Genomic DNA, 15,200 nt, shown 5'->3' with positions numbered 1-15,200 from the left:
CCTGGGAGACGGAGTTTGCAGTGCGCTGAGATCAAGCCACTGCACTCCAGCCTGGGCATCAGAGCAAGACTCCGTCTCAAAAAAAAAAAGAGAGAGAAATCAATATATACAATAACAAGACAGGCTTCTGGTGGCAGAAATGAAACCTTAAATACCTATTTTAGATGGCATGAGTATGGCTGTTCACTGGCACCTTTTATTAATACTTTGTCCTTTCACCAAGTTAGTCACAGTATTCTTCCCACAGACGTTTGTTTCAGACATATTGGGGAAACTTAAAAAATACCAAGCACAAAGAATCTCACTTCTAAATATTTACCTCCTTGGGTTGACATTTAAAAAAATCAAATCTTTATCTTCATTGCCTTACTTTTATGCATAACCCCTCATGCCCCACTATAGTCCGCACCTGTCAACATTTTTTCACACATATCCTTTCGTATGGCAACTCGCTTAACTGCTACACAGTATTATACCAAGAGAATACATTCATCTGTACTAACTGATGGACATACTTATTTACAGTTAACAGTGCTAGGATAAACATCTGATGTCTTCCAGCGAGAGTTCCTCAGTAGCTGTCTTCCATTTGAGGTACCTACCTGTATGCCAAGGGTACCCACAAAAACTCTCCAAGGAGCATACAGGCACGGATAGTCCAAGAACTGCTGTTTAGGATGTGCATGGTGGCTCATGCCTGTAATCCCAGCACTTTGGGAGGTCAGGGTGGGAGCACTGCTTGAGGCCAGCAACCCTGTCTTAAAATAACTTTAAAAATTGCTTTCTAGATCAAGTTCCTCCCGATTTTCATAAAATCAACATACCTGTGTGCACACCTGCAGTGTATCCTGTTCTTCCCATCTTCCCTTATCACACTTACACAAGTGGCGTCTCTCACCTATCCTCAATAGTTTGGTCCACTATATTCAATAACCTTTAAATACATTAAACCTATTTGTCAACATTTTTGGGAAGCCACAAAAACAAAAAAGGACAACTTGGAAGATTGGTAAATGCAGCCTCCTTTAATTGAGGCCATTATGTTTTCTCCCATTTTTTTTAGGAGGTACAATTCCAGTAAAATTTTACTGCAAGTATCAATGTATGCAATTTGCTGTTTTGGTCAACTAATTAGTAGTAACAATGTGAAAATAGTCCAGAAAAAAACCATGAACATTTGATGCCTTATGGTTACAGCAAATCAAACATTTCAAGTTATATATAAAAATTTACAAGAAATGAAAGGATCATCAAAAGAGGTTCATAAACATTTATTAGCATAAAGTGTTGTAGAGGAAATGTAACACAAACATTTTCAAAAAGAAAAACTTGTATTTGCAGAGTTCACCTATGTTTACATGGATCATGGTGGACATCAGCTCAATACACTATTACAATGCACTAAATTACAAGGGCTTTCCTTAAAAGTGATAAAACAGCTTTATTTTAAAATACCAGTATTTACGATACACTGGCAATTACATCTTTTTCAACTAATTTTATGATTTAAAACTTCAAGTTATGAAAGTTTAAAGAATTGTTTTAGTTGTAACGTAAGTACAAACTTTTATTTAGTTAATAAAGTAAAAACTTTATTAAGATCACCATCTCTCTAAGAACAAAATGACAAAGAAATTACACAGAGTATTTAGAGCCTAAAGTAATTACATTCACCACTGGCTCCGAAAGTCCTCAAAGTGGTATCTAATTTCTATCACACATGAGAGCTCACTGATTAAGACCAATCTGGATTTGAATTCTTGTTTCACCACCAATTCTTGCTGTTATAACCTTGGGCGAATCACTGAACCTCTTGGGCCTCAGTTTCCTCATCTGTGGAGTAGGTTTAATTATTAAACTATCTCACAGGTTGCTGTAAGGATTAATGAAATATGTGTGAACAGGAGGGTTTAATTATTAACCTATCTCACAGGGTTGCTGTGAGGATTAACTCCCAGATGAAATGGAGGCTAAATCAAATTCCCAGGATCCATCTTTGAATCTTTAAGAAATACCATAACTGAAACTTACAGAATAGATGTTACTGAATCCTGCACTGGAATAGAATGGTTAACTTAAATATAGCAACATTTTCACTGTATAAAATAGGTTGGCTCCTCAGTGCAAGCCCAAAAAGACTTTTTTAAACTACACATTTTTGCATATACCAAACAGTGGTGGCCAACAGGTATTCTGGGGTGCCTTCTTGGATAACCATAGCAGTCAGATGCAGACTTTTTTTTTAAACACATAAAATCAGTATCTTTCTAGTTTTACCATTTTAAAAATAAACCATACTTGCCTATTTTAAATTACTGTCCTGTCTACTATCTAAAGCAGGTCTTCCAAAGTATCGTCCTCAGACCAATTACATCAGCAAATACTCAAGACTGTCCATTAATATTACTGACTCCTGAGTTCTACACCACACTAAATCAGAACGTCTGGGGCCAGAGCTAGGAAAATCTGTTTCTTCTAATTCTCCAGGAGACTCTTATGCTCCCTAAGCTCTGAGAAGCACTAACTTAGTCTATGTATTGGTTTACACTCAGGTTACACAGATTTTAAATAATTCATTAGCACTCTCTTGCTTACTAAGTACTAATCTCAAGTGACTCAGTTCTCCTCTCTTTCACCAACCCAATCTCCTCAGACCCTGCTCTATGCCTTTACAAAGTGCCTGTGTGTTGGAAGGTAATGTGGATGAGAAGTAGAGGGAATTTTTCCAAATCCAAATCTACTCTCACTTTCAGCTCTCTCCACTGGTTGTGAATTGCCATTTTAAAGGAAGGTTTAATGTCACCATTCTAAATTCCCTTCCCTCATAGATGGGTAATGAAACAATTTTTTTTTTTGAGACAGAGTCTCACACTTTCGCCCAGGCTGGAGTGCAGTGGCGCGATCTCGGCTCACTGCAAGCTCCGCCTCCCAGGTTCACGCCATTCTCCTGCCTCAGCCTCCCGAATGGCTGGGACTACAGCCGCCCGCCACCACGCTAATTTTTTGTATTTTTAGTAGAGACGGAGTTTCACCGTGTTAGCCAGGATGGTCTCGATCTCCTGACCTCATGATCTGCCCACCTCGGCCTCCCAAAGTGCTAGGATTACAGGCGTGAGCCACCGCGCCCAGGCTTTTTTTTTTTTTAAGACAGAGTTTTGCTCTGTTGCCCAGGCTGGAGTGCAATGGCGTGATGGCTCACTGCAACCTCCGCCTCCCGGGTTCAAGCGATTCTCCTGCCTCAGCCTCCCGAGCAGCTGGGATTACAGGTGCCCACCCTCATGCCCAGCTAATTTTTGGCATTTTTAGTAGAGGCGGGGATTCACTATGTTGGCCAGGCTGGTCTCAACTCCTGAACTCAGGTGATCCACCCGCCTCAGCCTCCCAAAGTGCTGGGATTACAGGCGTGAGTCACCACGCCCTGGCAACAAAATTTTTTAAAGACCACATTTTCACTTCCTCTGAACAGTATCAAACAAAACGTGGACTTTTAAACGTTTTAAAAACAAAACCTTTCCACATCCCCTAGACTGTTAAAATAATCTGGGAAGTATGCAGCATTGTAAAACTGACTCATATTCATTTTCTCATCCAATCCCACAATTACTTATTAGAAATTATGATGGGCTACTCTTAAGATCTAAGACACAGTGGTAAAGATGACACATAGGGCCCCTGGCTTTCACGAAGCTTACATTCCAATGAAGACAGCAGGAAAACTAAGTAATCTGCTCATAGACAGATGCTCTATAAAGAAATCTAGGGCTGGGCGCGGTGGCTCATGCCTGTAATTCCAGCACTTTGGGAGGCAGAGGGGGGTGAATCACCTGAGGTCGAGAAATCGAGACCAGCCTGACCAACATGGAGAAACCCTGTCTCTACTAAAAATACAAAATTAGCCAGGCATGCTGGCATGCGCCTGTAAACCCAGCTACTCAGGAGGCTGAGGGAGGAGAATCGCTTGAACCCAGGAGGCAGAGGTTGTGGAGCTGAGATGGTGCCACTGCACTCCAGCCTAGGCAACAAGAGCGAAAATCTGTTTCAAAAAAAAAATAAAAAAAAATCTACACAAGAGGTAGAGAGGTGATGTGAAAAAGTCAGGAAAATGGAACAGACTAGTTAAGGAACTTAAAATGTCCTTAAGATTTAGACATCACCAGTTGAATTTAAAAACTCAAAACAGGAGAGATTCTGGTTAAGTAGGAACTTGACTTTTAATCTAGCTTCTGCACACAAGGCTTGGGAAGTTGCTTACTCAACAACTTAACAAAAATTAATGATGTAATTCCAATCAAATCTAAACCTCTAGCCACAAAACCTTAAATTCAAGGTGCTGATCTTAATCTAAAAAACCTCATGTGGTTTGGGTTCTGGTTACCTTAGAGATTTGACTCGAAGCACCCAAAGGCAATTAAGATTAGATGAAATACTTGGCCGATGGTTCACTACTGAAACCTGATGAACTGGAATCCTCTGATTTTGTGTGTCTCTTTTCAGATAGGGTGACCAACCATTCTGGGTTTTTTGTTTTTTTTTTCAGACACAGTCTCACTCTGTCACCCAGGCTGGAGTGCAGTGGCACAATCTTGGCTCACTGCAAGCTCCACCTCCTGGGTTCAAGCGATTCTCTTGCCTCAGCCTCCCAAGCAGCTGGGATTACAGGCGTGCACCACCATGCCAGGCTATTTTTATTAGAGACGGGGTTTCACCATATTGGCCAGGCTGTCCTCAAACTCCTGACCTTGTGATCTGCCCACTTCAGCGTTCCAAAGTGCTGAGATTACAGGCATGAGCTACAGCGAGCGCTTGGCCCCATTCTGGGTTTGACTGGGACCAACGGGTTTCCTGGGAGCAGCCAGACTTTCACTGCTAATACTGGCAAAGTCCTGGGCAAACCAGGACTGGTCACGCTATCTTCGGCCACATTTTAGAAACTGATATTTTAACAGCCACCTTTTTCAACTCTGGACTTTGCGGCAACTCTACAGAGCTTTAATGTGGATCAACTACTAAAAACAAGAACCTTCCCTAAAGAAAACCATGTTAATGTCACACACGGTTTTTACCAATCAGGTGGAAGTAGTAATTTTTCCCTATAAATTTTACCATTTATTTTACTTTTAAACACAAAAAATCCTGAGCCAAACACTACTTGAATAACTGTTAACGAATTCAGATTCACGTTTAGGAAATAATGATTCAAAATTAAAATGTCTTTAAAGATCAGTTTTCAACGAATGATAGATGTAACAACTTGGACAAATCGCTCTCAACCCAATCTGGCTGGGTAAAGGAAGCTAGTGTGCAAAGGCAACATACTGTATAATTCCATTCATGTAACATCCTAGAAAAGGTAAAACTATAGTGATGGACAACAGATCGGTGACAGCCAGGGGTTAGGGGTGGAAACAGCACAGGTCTATAAAGACAGCAAAATAAAGTGATAGACCTGGCCTATATTCTCATGTTGGTGATTACACAAATAAATACTACGTTAAAATTCACAGAACGATATACCAAAAAAAAGTCACTTTTACTACATAAATCTAACGTTTTTTTAAAAATCAGTGATGATTTAAAAAATATACTGAATGTATCATTTACTGAGGTACTGTGCTACGCCCCCCTCCTGTTTTGTTTTATATTCACCCAATGTTATGAGATAATCATTATTAACCCTATTTGAGGAAAAGGAAAACTTGAGGCTCAAAGGTTCAGTAACATGCCCAAAGCCATACGGTGTGTAAGGGATGGACTATAATTCCAATCCAGATCTGATTCCAAAGGCTATATTCTCAACCACTACCAAACACTACACTCTCTCCCCTCTGTTCATAAATATCAACCACTCTATCCCTCCCAATGACAATATCAGGAGGCTATTGTTTCCTAATTCTATTCTGAACTCAATACACTATTGATAACGTGAAAATAGGGAGAAGCAAAACATGATTCTAGAGCAGTGATGTCCAACTGAATTTTCTCCAATAATAGAAATGTTTTATATTATCTGTGCTGCCCAAATATGGTAGCCTCTAGCCACAGGTGGCTACTCAGCACACATGGCTAGTGTGACACTGAGTTGAACTGGACAGCACAGTTCTAGAGAAATAATGTGACAAGAATGTACATGTCACAGAAAGAAACAATTTATTAAATTATGATGGTAACTCACCAACAATAAAAGGAAAATAATTCAAGGGAGATGTATAGTAAAGGAATGAAGCTAAAAAATGCACCACCCCCAAGGCACAAAACTAAGTCTATCCTTTTTTTTTTTTTTTTTTTTTTTGATACAGAGCCTCGCTCTGTCGCCAGGCTAGAGTGCAGTGGCAACATCTCGGCTCACTGCAACCCTCCGACTCCCTGGTTCAAGCGATTCTCCTGCCTCAGCCTCCTGAGTAGCTGGGATTACAGGCATGCACCACCACGCCCAGCTAATTTTTGTATTTTTAGTAGAGACGGAGTTTCACCATGTTGGCCAGGATGGTCTCGATCTCCTTACCTCAGGTGATCCACCCGCCTCGGCCTCCCAAAGTGCTGGGGTTACAGGCGTGAGCCACTGCGCTTGGCCACTAAGTCTATCTTCTGAACACCTGCTCACCGACCAAGATTCAGCTTAAATAAAGTTATCTACATACCCAGAGCTCTCTGCACATCTGCAGTGTAGAATAAATTGTATACTAAGTATCTGTGTTTTTCTCCCCCAGTGGACTGTGACCACCTGAAGAGCAGAGATAGGTATTCATATATGCACCAGCATCCAATACCTATATGCAGATGCTTTCTGCAACAATAAACACCTTTTTCACTCAGTTCGAGTGGGAAAATGATCATCTTAAATCCTTTATCACCTTAGATCCTTTAACTACAAATTCAACTCAATTCTGCAAGCAAATGAGTACCAGGAGTGTACATAAAAAGGAGTACCTGCCCTCAGGGAGCTTACAGTGAGAGTGAGGGATACAAGATATAGGTAGACAAATAATTAGCAAAAAGGGTAATCAAAATTAATTCTGTACAAACAGTACTTTAGGTCAGAACAGAAACAGTCAGGAATCATAGTGGTAAGTGAAAACTGAAAAATGATTTAAGTAGCCATTATCCGGTCAGGCGCAGTGGCTCACGCCTGTAATCCTAGCACTTTGGGAGGCCAAGGCAGGTGGATCACCTGAGGTCAGGAGTTAGAGACCAGCCTGGCCAACATGGTGAAACCCCATCTCTACTAAAAATACAAAAATTAGCCAGGCGTGGTGGTACACGCCTGTAATCCCAGCTACTCGGGAGGCTGAGGAAGGAGAGAATCACTTGAACCCGGGAGGTGGAGGTTGCAGTGAGCCAAGATCGTGCCACTACACTCTAGCCTACGAGATGGGAGTAAGACTCCATCTTAAAAAAAAAAAAAAAAAAAAAAAAAAAAAGTAGCCATTATCCCATTCTGTGAAGCAAAGGTGTAAGACAACTTATTGTATCCCAACCTATAATTCAGAAAAGCCTAATGGATTAAAAAAATTTTTAAGTCTTTAGAAATTTATCCTGCTTTCGCTCACTACCAACGTCATCCTATTCCTTGTATCACTACGCTAAAACTAGTCTTAGAACAAAATCCTTCCAGATCCAAAATTCCTATGAAAATTTCACAGCATAAAGAAGTGTAGACTTCTTTACATTTAAATTCTCATCATTTTTAAGTCATAACATCCTTTTGGGTTCTCAAAATGTGCTAATTGGAATTAGTTTGCACAGTACATCTCATATTGAGTATACAGGCAGCATCTGGAACAGTCTATTCAAAGTAGTTTGAATTCATTTAATAAGTACATTTTCTGTTTCCTCTAAAACTGAACAGGAGGGGTGCTAGTATGAGGAATCTAGACACCAAGCGTTATCGGTATTTTAAAGTGTATTATAATATGGAGGTCTGCAAACTGGAAGACTGGCAAACAGTTCTACAGTGTAACTTCTTCATTTTCTCATCTTTATCAGCTCACTTGTTATTCATGACAAAGGTCAGAGAAAATTTGTGAGGTTTTCCTAGACTGAATGACCTTGGGCTGCTTAATTACTTAAATTCTTTGAGCCTGCTTCCTCAAATTGAAGACTGAGAAGGAAGTGTGACTAGATGCCCTCAGAGAAAAAAATTGACTTAATTAACTAAGATAATTACTTATAGGTTGACAGCATGGCTTTTGGTGCAATCCTAACTCATCTTTAAAATGGAAAAACAGGCCAGGGCGGTGGCTCATGCCTGAAATCCCAGCACTTTGGGAGGCCGAGGCAGGTGGATCACCTGAGGTCGAGAGTTCGAAACCAGCCTGGCCAATATAGTGAAACTCCATCTCTACTAAAAATACAAAATTAGCCGGGCGTGGTGGTGGGCACCTGTAATCCCAGCTACTAGGGAGGCTGAGGCAGGACAATCACTTGAACCCGGGAGGCAGAGGCTGCAGTGAGCTGAGGTGACGCCACTGCACTCCAGTCTGGGCGACAGAGCAAGACTCCATCTCTAAATAAATAAATAAATAAAATATAAAGTGGAAAAACATATCAATGTGGCAGCTATTAAAATATGTCCATAATTCTTTGATACTCGTCCCTTGAGTTTGGGCTGGACTTAAGTGACTTCTTTTTAATAGAATATGGCAGAAGTGATGGTGTGTGGCCTCCTCTCTGCTCTTGCTTGAATCACCTCCTCTGGGGGTAGCTAGCCTTCACCATGATGTCAGGACACTCAAGCAGTCCAATAAAGAACTTCCACCATCAGCCATAGCTGACTTGCCAAATGAGAGCCACCTTGGAACCTCATGAAAAACCCTGACCCAGAACCACCTAACTAAGCTACTCCCAGATTCCTGACCCACAGAAACTACATGAGATAAACACAAGTTTATTGCTTTAAACCACTAAGTTTTCGGTTAATTTGTAACAGCAAGAGAACACAACAGTATTTTTTAAATAGTGGGTCCTGACTCGTTAGTGGTTGAAAAAATCAATTTAAGGCAGCAATATCAACTTTATAAAAATGAAATAGAAGATAGAGTACATCACTCTTAATATAAGTACTACTTTGTAAAAATTTTGTTTTACATGTATGTGTATACTAGGTGCAATTTAAAATGTGTTTCTTACAACCACAGCTGAAAACATTAAAACCCACAAGTCTAACCAGTAGGTTTAAAACAAAAAGCTCCCTAAAGCATAGGGAGTTCCTTGAGAGACTCTGGTCTCAGTAACAACCAACTATAAAACAAGCATTTTTTATAAACTTTATGACCAAACCAACGAAATGTAAGACACTCTCACAATACATCTTTTCCTATGTATATGCTAAGCTTGATATACAACACACAGGGCATGGTTATCTGCCCTAGAGTTTAATGTCTAACATGTAAAAGTACGCCATTTTCCTAATTTAAGAAATTACTCAACAGGACTTCCTTCATAAAATTAGTGAAAAATGCTGCTTTGGACTCAAACCGCATTTATTTTTTCCTACTATTACTTTTTATCAATGTTAAAGGAAATTCCATCGTCAACCTAAGCACACACACTCACACACAATAGATCTAGTACTATTAAATTGTTTTCTGGGCTGGGCACAATGGCTCACACCTGTAATCCCAGCACTTTGGGAGGCCGAGGTGGGTGGATCACGAGGTCAGGAGATCGAGACCATCCTGGCTAACACTGCGAAACCCCGTCTCTACTTAAAAAAAAATAAATAAATAAATACAAAAAATTAGCCGGGTGTGGTGGCGGACACCTGTAGTCCCAGCTACTCGGGAGGCTGAGGCATGAGAATCGCTTGAACCCAGGAGGTAGAGGTTGCAGTGAGCCGATATCGCGCCACTGCACTCCAGCCTGGGCGACAGAGCGACACTCCATCTCAAAAAAAAAAAAAAAAAAATTTTCTGCTCATTGTCCAAGCCTCACTGGAACTATCCTCCTTCAGAATACAACCAAGTGCATATTTTTATGGTTGTGTCTCAGCAGAACACAAATCAAAACTTTCAGCAACACCAGACTCTGCAGAATATTCATGTATAACTCTTGATGAATCCACTCAGATTGCTTGCACTGTGATTTTCTTTGAAGTAAAAAGTGTTAAAACTATTTTTGAACTCCTAATTTACCAGATTCTCAAATTACCAAAATAAATTGGCACATAATTAAACAGCGATTTAACTTTTTTTTTTTCCTTTTTAGAGACTCTGTTGCCCAGACTAGGGTGCAGTGATGCGATCATGGCTCACTGCAGCCTCGAACTCCTGGGCTATAAGCGATTCTGCCACCTCAGCCTCCCAAGCGGAGACTATAGGCCCACACCATCATGCCTGGCTAATTCTTTTTTTCTAATACATGGGGTTTTCTTATATTGTCCTGGCCGATCTGCAACTCCTGGGCTCAAGCAATCCTTCCGAAAGTCCTGGGATTAGAGGTGTGAGCCACCACGCTCAGCCTTTTTTTCTTATTACTGTACTAGGGACATTTGTGGCTTTCCCACAACGGTACTTAGAGAACTGACAGCTTCCCTTGGCCCTATCCTGAAATACACTAACTAGCTCTTCTCTGCCAAGGCTACTGTTTTCTCCTCAACCTTTGCAGATGTATGTATCTATATAAATGTTTCTATTTCAACAAGTTATAGAAAATATACAGTCTGTACAGCTCTCCTTATAATGCTATTACTTGATGATCCTGACTACAAGTTGGAATTATCTGCATACTTGGCAAAATTCAAGTGTGGCTGACTATGCCTCGAGAGAATGAGCAGCAAACCAGCCCAGTCCTAAATTCGAGTAGCAGCTCTTGAAGAGAATAGGATGCTCTTGATAGGCTTTCTTTAGGACTGATATTCAAATTCTGGGCTTACCCCTGGGTTTATTTCTACAAGACTATATAGAGTGTAACGCTAGAAAAATATTCAGTGATCTTAAAAATAAGCGTAGTTACTTTGACTCAAGACCAATTACTCTACAAACATAGGCAAATTTCTGCCCAATGGTCTCAAGTTTAGCATTAGTTTTGCCCACTTTTTCTTTTATTCTTTCTTAAATCAATTTCACTCTTCACAGGAGCACTCCACCAACACCGTAAGGTTGAAAATTTTCAGAATGAAAGTCCAAAAGAATTAAGAACCTACGGATCTCTAATTATGATTCTCTACAAAACAATCAACATCATTTTGGTTCCCTAGTAAGATGAGACAGACCTCAATACTCAAGCCAATCCAAGGAACCAGGCATGCCAGTCTGAAGGCCAACTTTGATGTTCCAGTGACAGCCGTGCAGTAGAATACTTAGATCAGGGTCAGAATTTGGTTTTGGAGGCAGACATTTACCCACTAAAGTCATTTATCTAGCTGATCAAAAAACAGGAAAGTTCAAAGCAAGTATACACTGAATCTATTATCCATTTGAGAGCTACTGAAGCTACGCCGCTGCTTATTTTGTCTTCAAAGAAGGAATTAGTCATCAGTACCTGCAGGTATAACTGGGTTGCTAAATCAAACTCAGATTCTTAGGAGGGACACTTCCATGTATTAAATTGTCTTAAGATGGTAAGCTTGCCTTAAATGATGTGTAAACTCTGTGCCAGGCATTGTGCTAGTGGTCAGACTGTGTAAACCAAAATGGGTTAGACATCACAACCAGGTTAGCATGCCTTGAAACCAGAGTATCCTCGAAACTGCTGCCTCCACTTCCTTAGGAATAAAGCCATATCCTTTCTAAATCTCAAAAAATCCTAGATGTGTAAAGAAATCATTAAATTCTAGTCCTCAAAGAACTGTACTTCCCCCAAAAAGACACGGATTCTAGAAAAATGGCAACAACCAAAAAGTAAACTTTAAAATGTTAAAAATGACCATCAGGAAATTCTAACTTCCCTGCCATGTTTCCATGTTTCACGATCTCCCCGTTAAAAGATTTTTCACACCTCTAAATCTAACAGAATAGCCAACTCTGGAATCCATACCTCAAAGACCAAAACCTAACAGGAGAATAAACTGTTCTTAACAAACATGCGTTGCAAACTTTCATTTTTGGGGGGCCAAAACTTCAAAAACGAAAATCAAGTTGCTGAAATAACCATCAAATTCAACCCTAACAGAAACATCTTACGTCTCTCAACTCATCTGCAAGGAAAAGGAAGCACCTCTGCCTCTGTGCACAGTACAGGCATCTGTAATTCAGCATGACTTTCAGTTACCAGTGGTGACAGAAAGATACTGCTGGTTTACAGTATCACCCCGTTCTAAAGGCCACTCCATTTCAAGTCTTAAAGATTAAAACAAACACGAAAAATCAAGGGACAAGGGTAAAGGCCAAGAGATCTCAAGCAGAAGCCGGCAGAAGGATACGAGCAGTGGCTCTCCATCTCTACCCCGAGCATCTCAAGGAGTTATCCTACCTAAACACTTTATGTAAACAAGGGGCTTGTGACTCAGGCCTCCAGCCCCAATAGGTGGAGAGAAGTTTCCTCGCCTCGGCTGCACATGGTCTGCAGAAGTTTGGCTGGAGCAGAGCGCGGAGCCTGGGTGGGAGCGGCAGTGGAGTGCTGCAGGCGGCGGCGGCGGCGGCGGCAGAGCAGCAGGAGGCGGAGGCGGGCGGGGGGAGGGGAGCGGCTGGGGGGGGGCGGAGGGGGCTCTTGCCGCCACTGCTCTCTCGCCGCCTCTCCCCCCCGGCGGGAGCCGCTCGCAGCCTCTTTGCACTAGTCTCTCCGCTCTCTCGGTCATGTGACCTTAACGTAACCGGACAGGAAAAGCCCCGCCGCCGCCGCCGCCGCCGCGCCGGAGACACCGACCGCGGCGGCAGCAGCAGCAGCAGCAGCAGCGAGAGGCAGAGGCGGCGGCGGCGGGGAGGACAGCACGGCCGAGGCTGCCCAGCGGCGCCTCCTCCACACCCCCCGCCGCAGCAGCACCGGCGACAGGTAAGCGCGCACCGCCTCCGCCTCCCGGGGCCGGTGCCCACGTGCCACCCCCAGCCCAGGGTCCGGGAAGGCGGTGGGGGAGCGGGGGCCACCGGAGCTCGCAAACGGTTCCGGCAGAGGCGGTGGCAACAAAGACGACGAATGACCCTCGTCCCAGGGCTCCGGGTGCAGGCAGGCGGAGGGCCCGGGCCACTCCGGGACCCGGTTCTGGGAAGCGAGGGCAGGGGCGCCTGGCGGGGGCGGCGGCGGCTGCGCCTGGCGCCGGGGCTCTGGCCGCTTGACAAAACCATCCCCCGGAGCCAGGCGGCGGCGAGTCGGCGGCGGCTCCATCCGGGGTTTTGCGGGAGGGGGAGGGGACGGAAGCCGAGAGGGCGGGCGGCGGATCGGAGGGAGGGAGGAAGGGAGGGGGGCGATTCGCGTTCGGTTCCCCGTGGCCGGTCCCTCCCTTCCCGCCGCCACCACGAAGTGCGCCCTGGGCGGCGGCGGCCGGTGAGCGTCCCGCGCTGGAGCCCTCAGAGGCGGGCCCGTCAGGTGCGTAATCCTTCCGACGCCTCGCCGCCGCCTCCTGCTGCTGCCGCCGCTGCTGCTTCGGCGGCAAGGCCGCGAGCTGCGGAAGTGGGTTTGGGGGAGGGGAGGGAGGAGGGAGGGGGAGGGGAGGGATCCGGTCCGACCGGAGCAGGCCCGGCCTCTCTGGCGCTTCTCCCAGCTGCAGCGGCTCCTACAGCTGCTGCCGCTACTGCTGCGGCTCCGCCTCCCGCTCGCGGGCGGGGGCGCGCACGCGCGTTTCCGGCCTCCTCGGCTCTCGCGCTGTCTCCGGCTCTCGCGCGCGCTCATCCCTCTCCCTCTCTCCTTGTCTGGGCCACCCCCGCCCCCGGCGCCGGGGCTGTTGCGCCGGCCGGGGCGTTGCGCACGGCGTAGGCGTCGGCATTGTGTTAAACTCCGCGGGACTTGGGGCGAGCGCGCGCGCGCACGCGGGACTGAGGGAAGCGGCGAGCGTGCAATGCGGCCGGAGTGCGTCGCCCCTCCCTCCCCCTCAGCCCCTCGGGGACGGGGACGGGGACAGGGGCGGGGCCGGCGAGACCGGAGGGGGCCAGAGGGCCCCGGCGCCGCGCCCCCGGCCCCGCCCCGGGGCGGGTGGGGCGAGGTGGCTGTAGCGCGCGCTCAGGTGGGCGGGGGACGCGTCGGCCTCTGTGGCGCCGCCCTTGTCGCCCGCTCGCTGCGGCTGCAGGCCGGGCCCCAGTCCCGGGTACTGAGCGCGTTGAACCGGCGGTCTCCAGCTTCCGCCCGACGCGTCATCTGCGGCTGCGATACAGCCCGGTTTGGCCCTGAGCGCGCTGTGATTTCGGCTGCTTATCCTCGGGGCGTGGGACCCGCGCGGCCCTCACGCCCTGACCGGACTCCAAGGCGGGGAGGCTGCTTCCCGGGGCCGGCGTCGTTTTCTCGGTGTAGCGAAACCCTTAAACCGTTCTTGTTTAAACAAAGCCGCAAGAGAGAACTGTTTAGCCAGAAGCTGCAAAGGAAGCTGGGTTTTGCCGCTTTTCGCTGGTAGTAAAAGAGGCAATAAAGAAGCGAGGGTAGCAGAGCAGGCGAGTGCCTGGGTGGGGAGAAGCTGCAGCTACGCCTTTTACTGCAGGAACTTCCACCCGAATACGTGAACTCCTAATTATGCCTTGGGGATATAACCCGGCTCTCGCTCCCCGCCTCCCCCAGCTGCATTGTTCATTAGCTCTTTCATCATACAGTGGGCCCACTGAGTTTGTGAGCCTTGATTCTATTCATTTTATCAGGGTATTGTTTTAGTAAAATAAAGCATAATGAAGGTCAGAATTATCAGAACTCCAGGGGTGCTCTGGGTTTACTTAAATGCGCTGCCCTGTCCTTGCTAATGTAAATCATCTATGCCAACCCCGTTGGAGCGCCAGGGCGAGTTGTACACAGCAGCAGCGTTTTAGTGTGGGAGTATCCTGAACCTTTAATAGAGAATTGGGACTGTGCCATTTTAATTCTCATTTGACTGATTTATCACAAACCAAAATTATAAATTGGTAAGGTAAATTCCACTGCATTCTGAATGATCTTGGTGTGTATCCAGGATGTTTTGAAACTGTTAAAAGGTCATTTTTTTCTTTTTAATAAGAGACAGGGGTCTCGCTATGTTGCCCAAGACGGTCTTGAACTCCCTGGGCTCAAGTGATCCTCCCGCCTCGGCCTCCCAAAGTGCTGGGATTACAGGGGTGAGCCACCGCTCCTGGACAAGAAGGCAGTTTTTAAAG

General features: G+C 45.1%; 3 protein-coding genes across 4 annotated transcripts in view; 2 read left to right on the top strand and 1 right to left on the bottom strand.

Moving 5' to 3' along the window:
- RMND1 (required for meiotic nuclear division 1 homolog) overlaps positions 1 to 8,273 on the top strand; it is a 54,782-nt gene extending 46,509 nt beyond the window's left edge. Inside the window, exon 12 of the mRNA XM_030809849.1 lies at positions 8,171 to 8,273. Within this exon, the coding sequence (XP_030665709.1) occupies positions 8,171 to 8,212 (42 nt within the window). The 3' untranslated portion in view covers positions 8,213 to 8,273. The remainder of the gene's footprint in view (positions 1 to 8,170) is intronic.
- Positions 1,256 to 13,855, bottom strand: LOC115832900 (basic proline-rich protein-like). The gene is made up of 3 exons (XM_030804631.1): positions 13,754 to 13,855; positions 12,409 to 13,645; positions 1,256 to 1,873 (listed from the first exon to the last, which is right to left on the bottom strand). Exons 1-2 carry the CDS (start codon positions 13,853 to 13,855, stop codon positions 12,740 to 12,742), a joined length of 1,008 nt encoding a protein of 335 aa, XP_030660491.1. The 3' UTR covers positions 1,256 to 1,873; positions 12,409 to 12,739.
- The window catches only part of ZBTB2 (zinc finger and BTB domain containing 2), a 28,045-nt gene continuing 25,545 nt past the window's right edge, over positions 12,701 to 15,200 (top strand). The window contains exon 1 of one of the 2 annotated variants that reach the window (XM_030809847.1): positions 12,701 to 12,927. The gene's annotated coding sequence lies outside the window, so the exon portion shown is untranslated. Of the gene's footprint in view, positions 12,928 to 13,343; positions 13,459 to 15,200 lie in introns of those variants that run through there. The other variant, XM_030809848.1, reaches the window with a different exon arrangement.

Source organism: Nomascus leucogenys, chromosome 3, assembly GCF_006542625.1.
Source record: "Nomascus leucogenys isolate Asia chromosome 3, Asia_NLE_v1, whole genome shotgun sequence".
NCBI lineage: Eukaryota > Metazoa > Chordata > Mammalia > Primates > Hylobatidae > Nomascus > Nomascus leucogenys.
Note: the sequence above shows the minus strand (reverse complement) of the source record. Positions and strands in the feature narration are given on the sequence as shown.

Bases quoted from the DNA above. Each gene is read 5' to 3' on its own strand.
- LOC115832900 (XM_030804631.1), bottom strand. From the start codon at position 13,855: ATGCCGACGCCTACGCCGTGCGCAACGCCCCGGCCGGCGCAACAGCCC. The intron at 13,646-13,753 runs GCGCGAGAGCCG...CAGCAGCTGTAG, and splicing joins AGAGGGAGAGGGATGAGCGC to GAGCCGCTGCAGCTGGGAGA.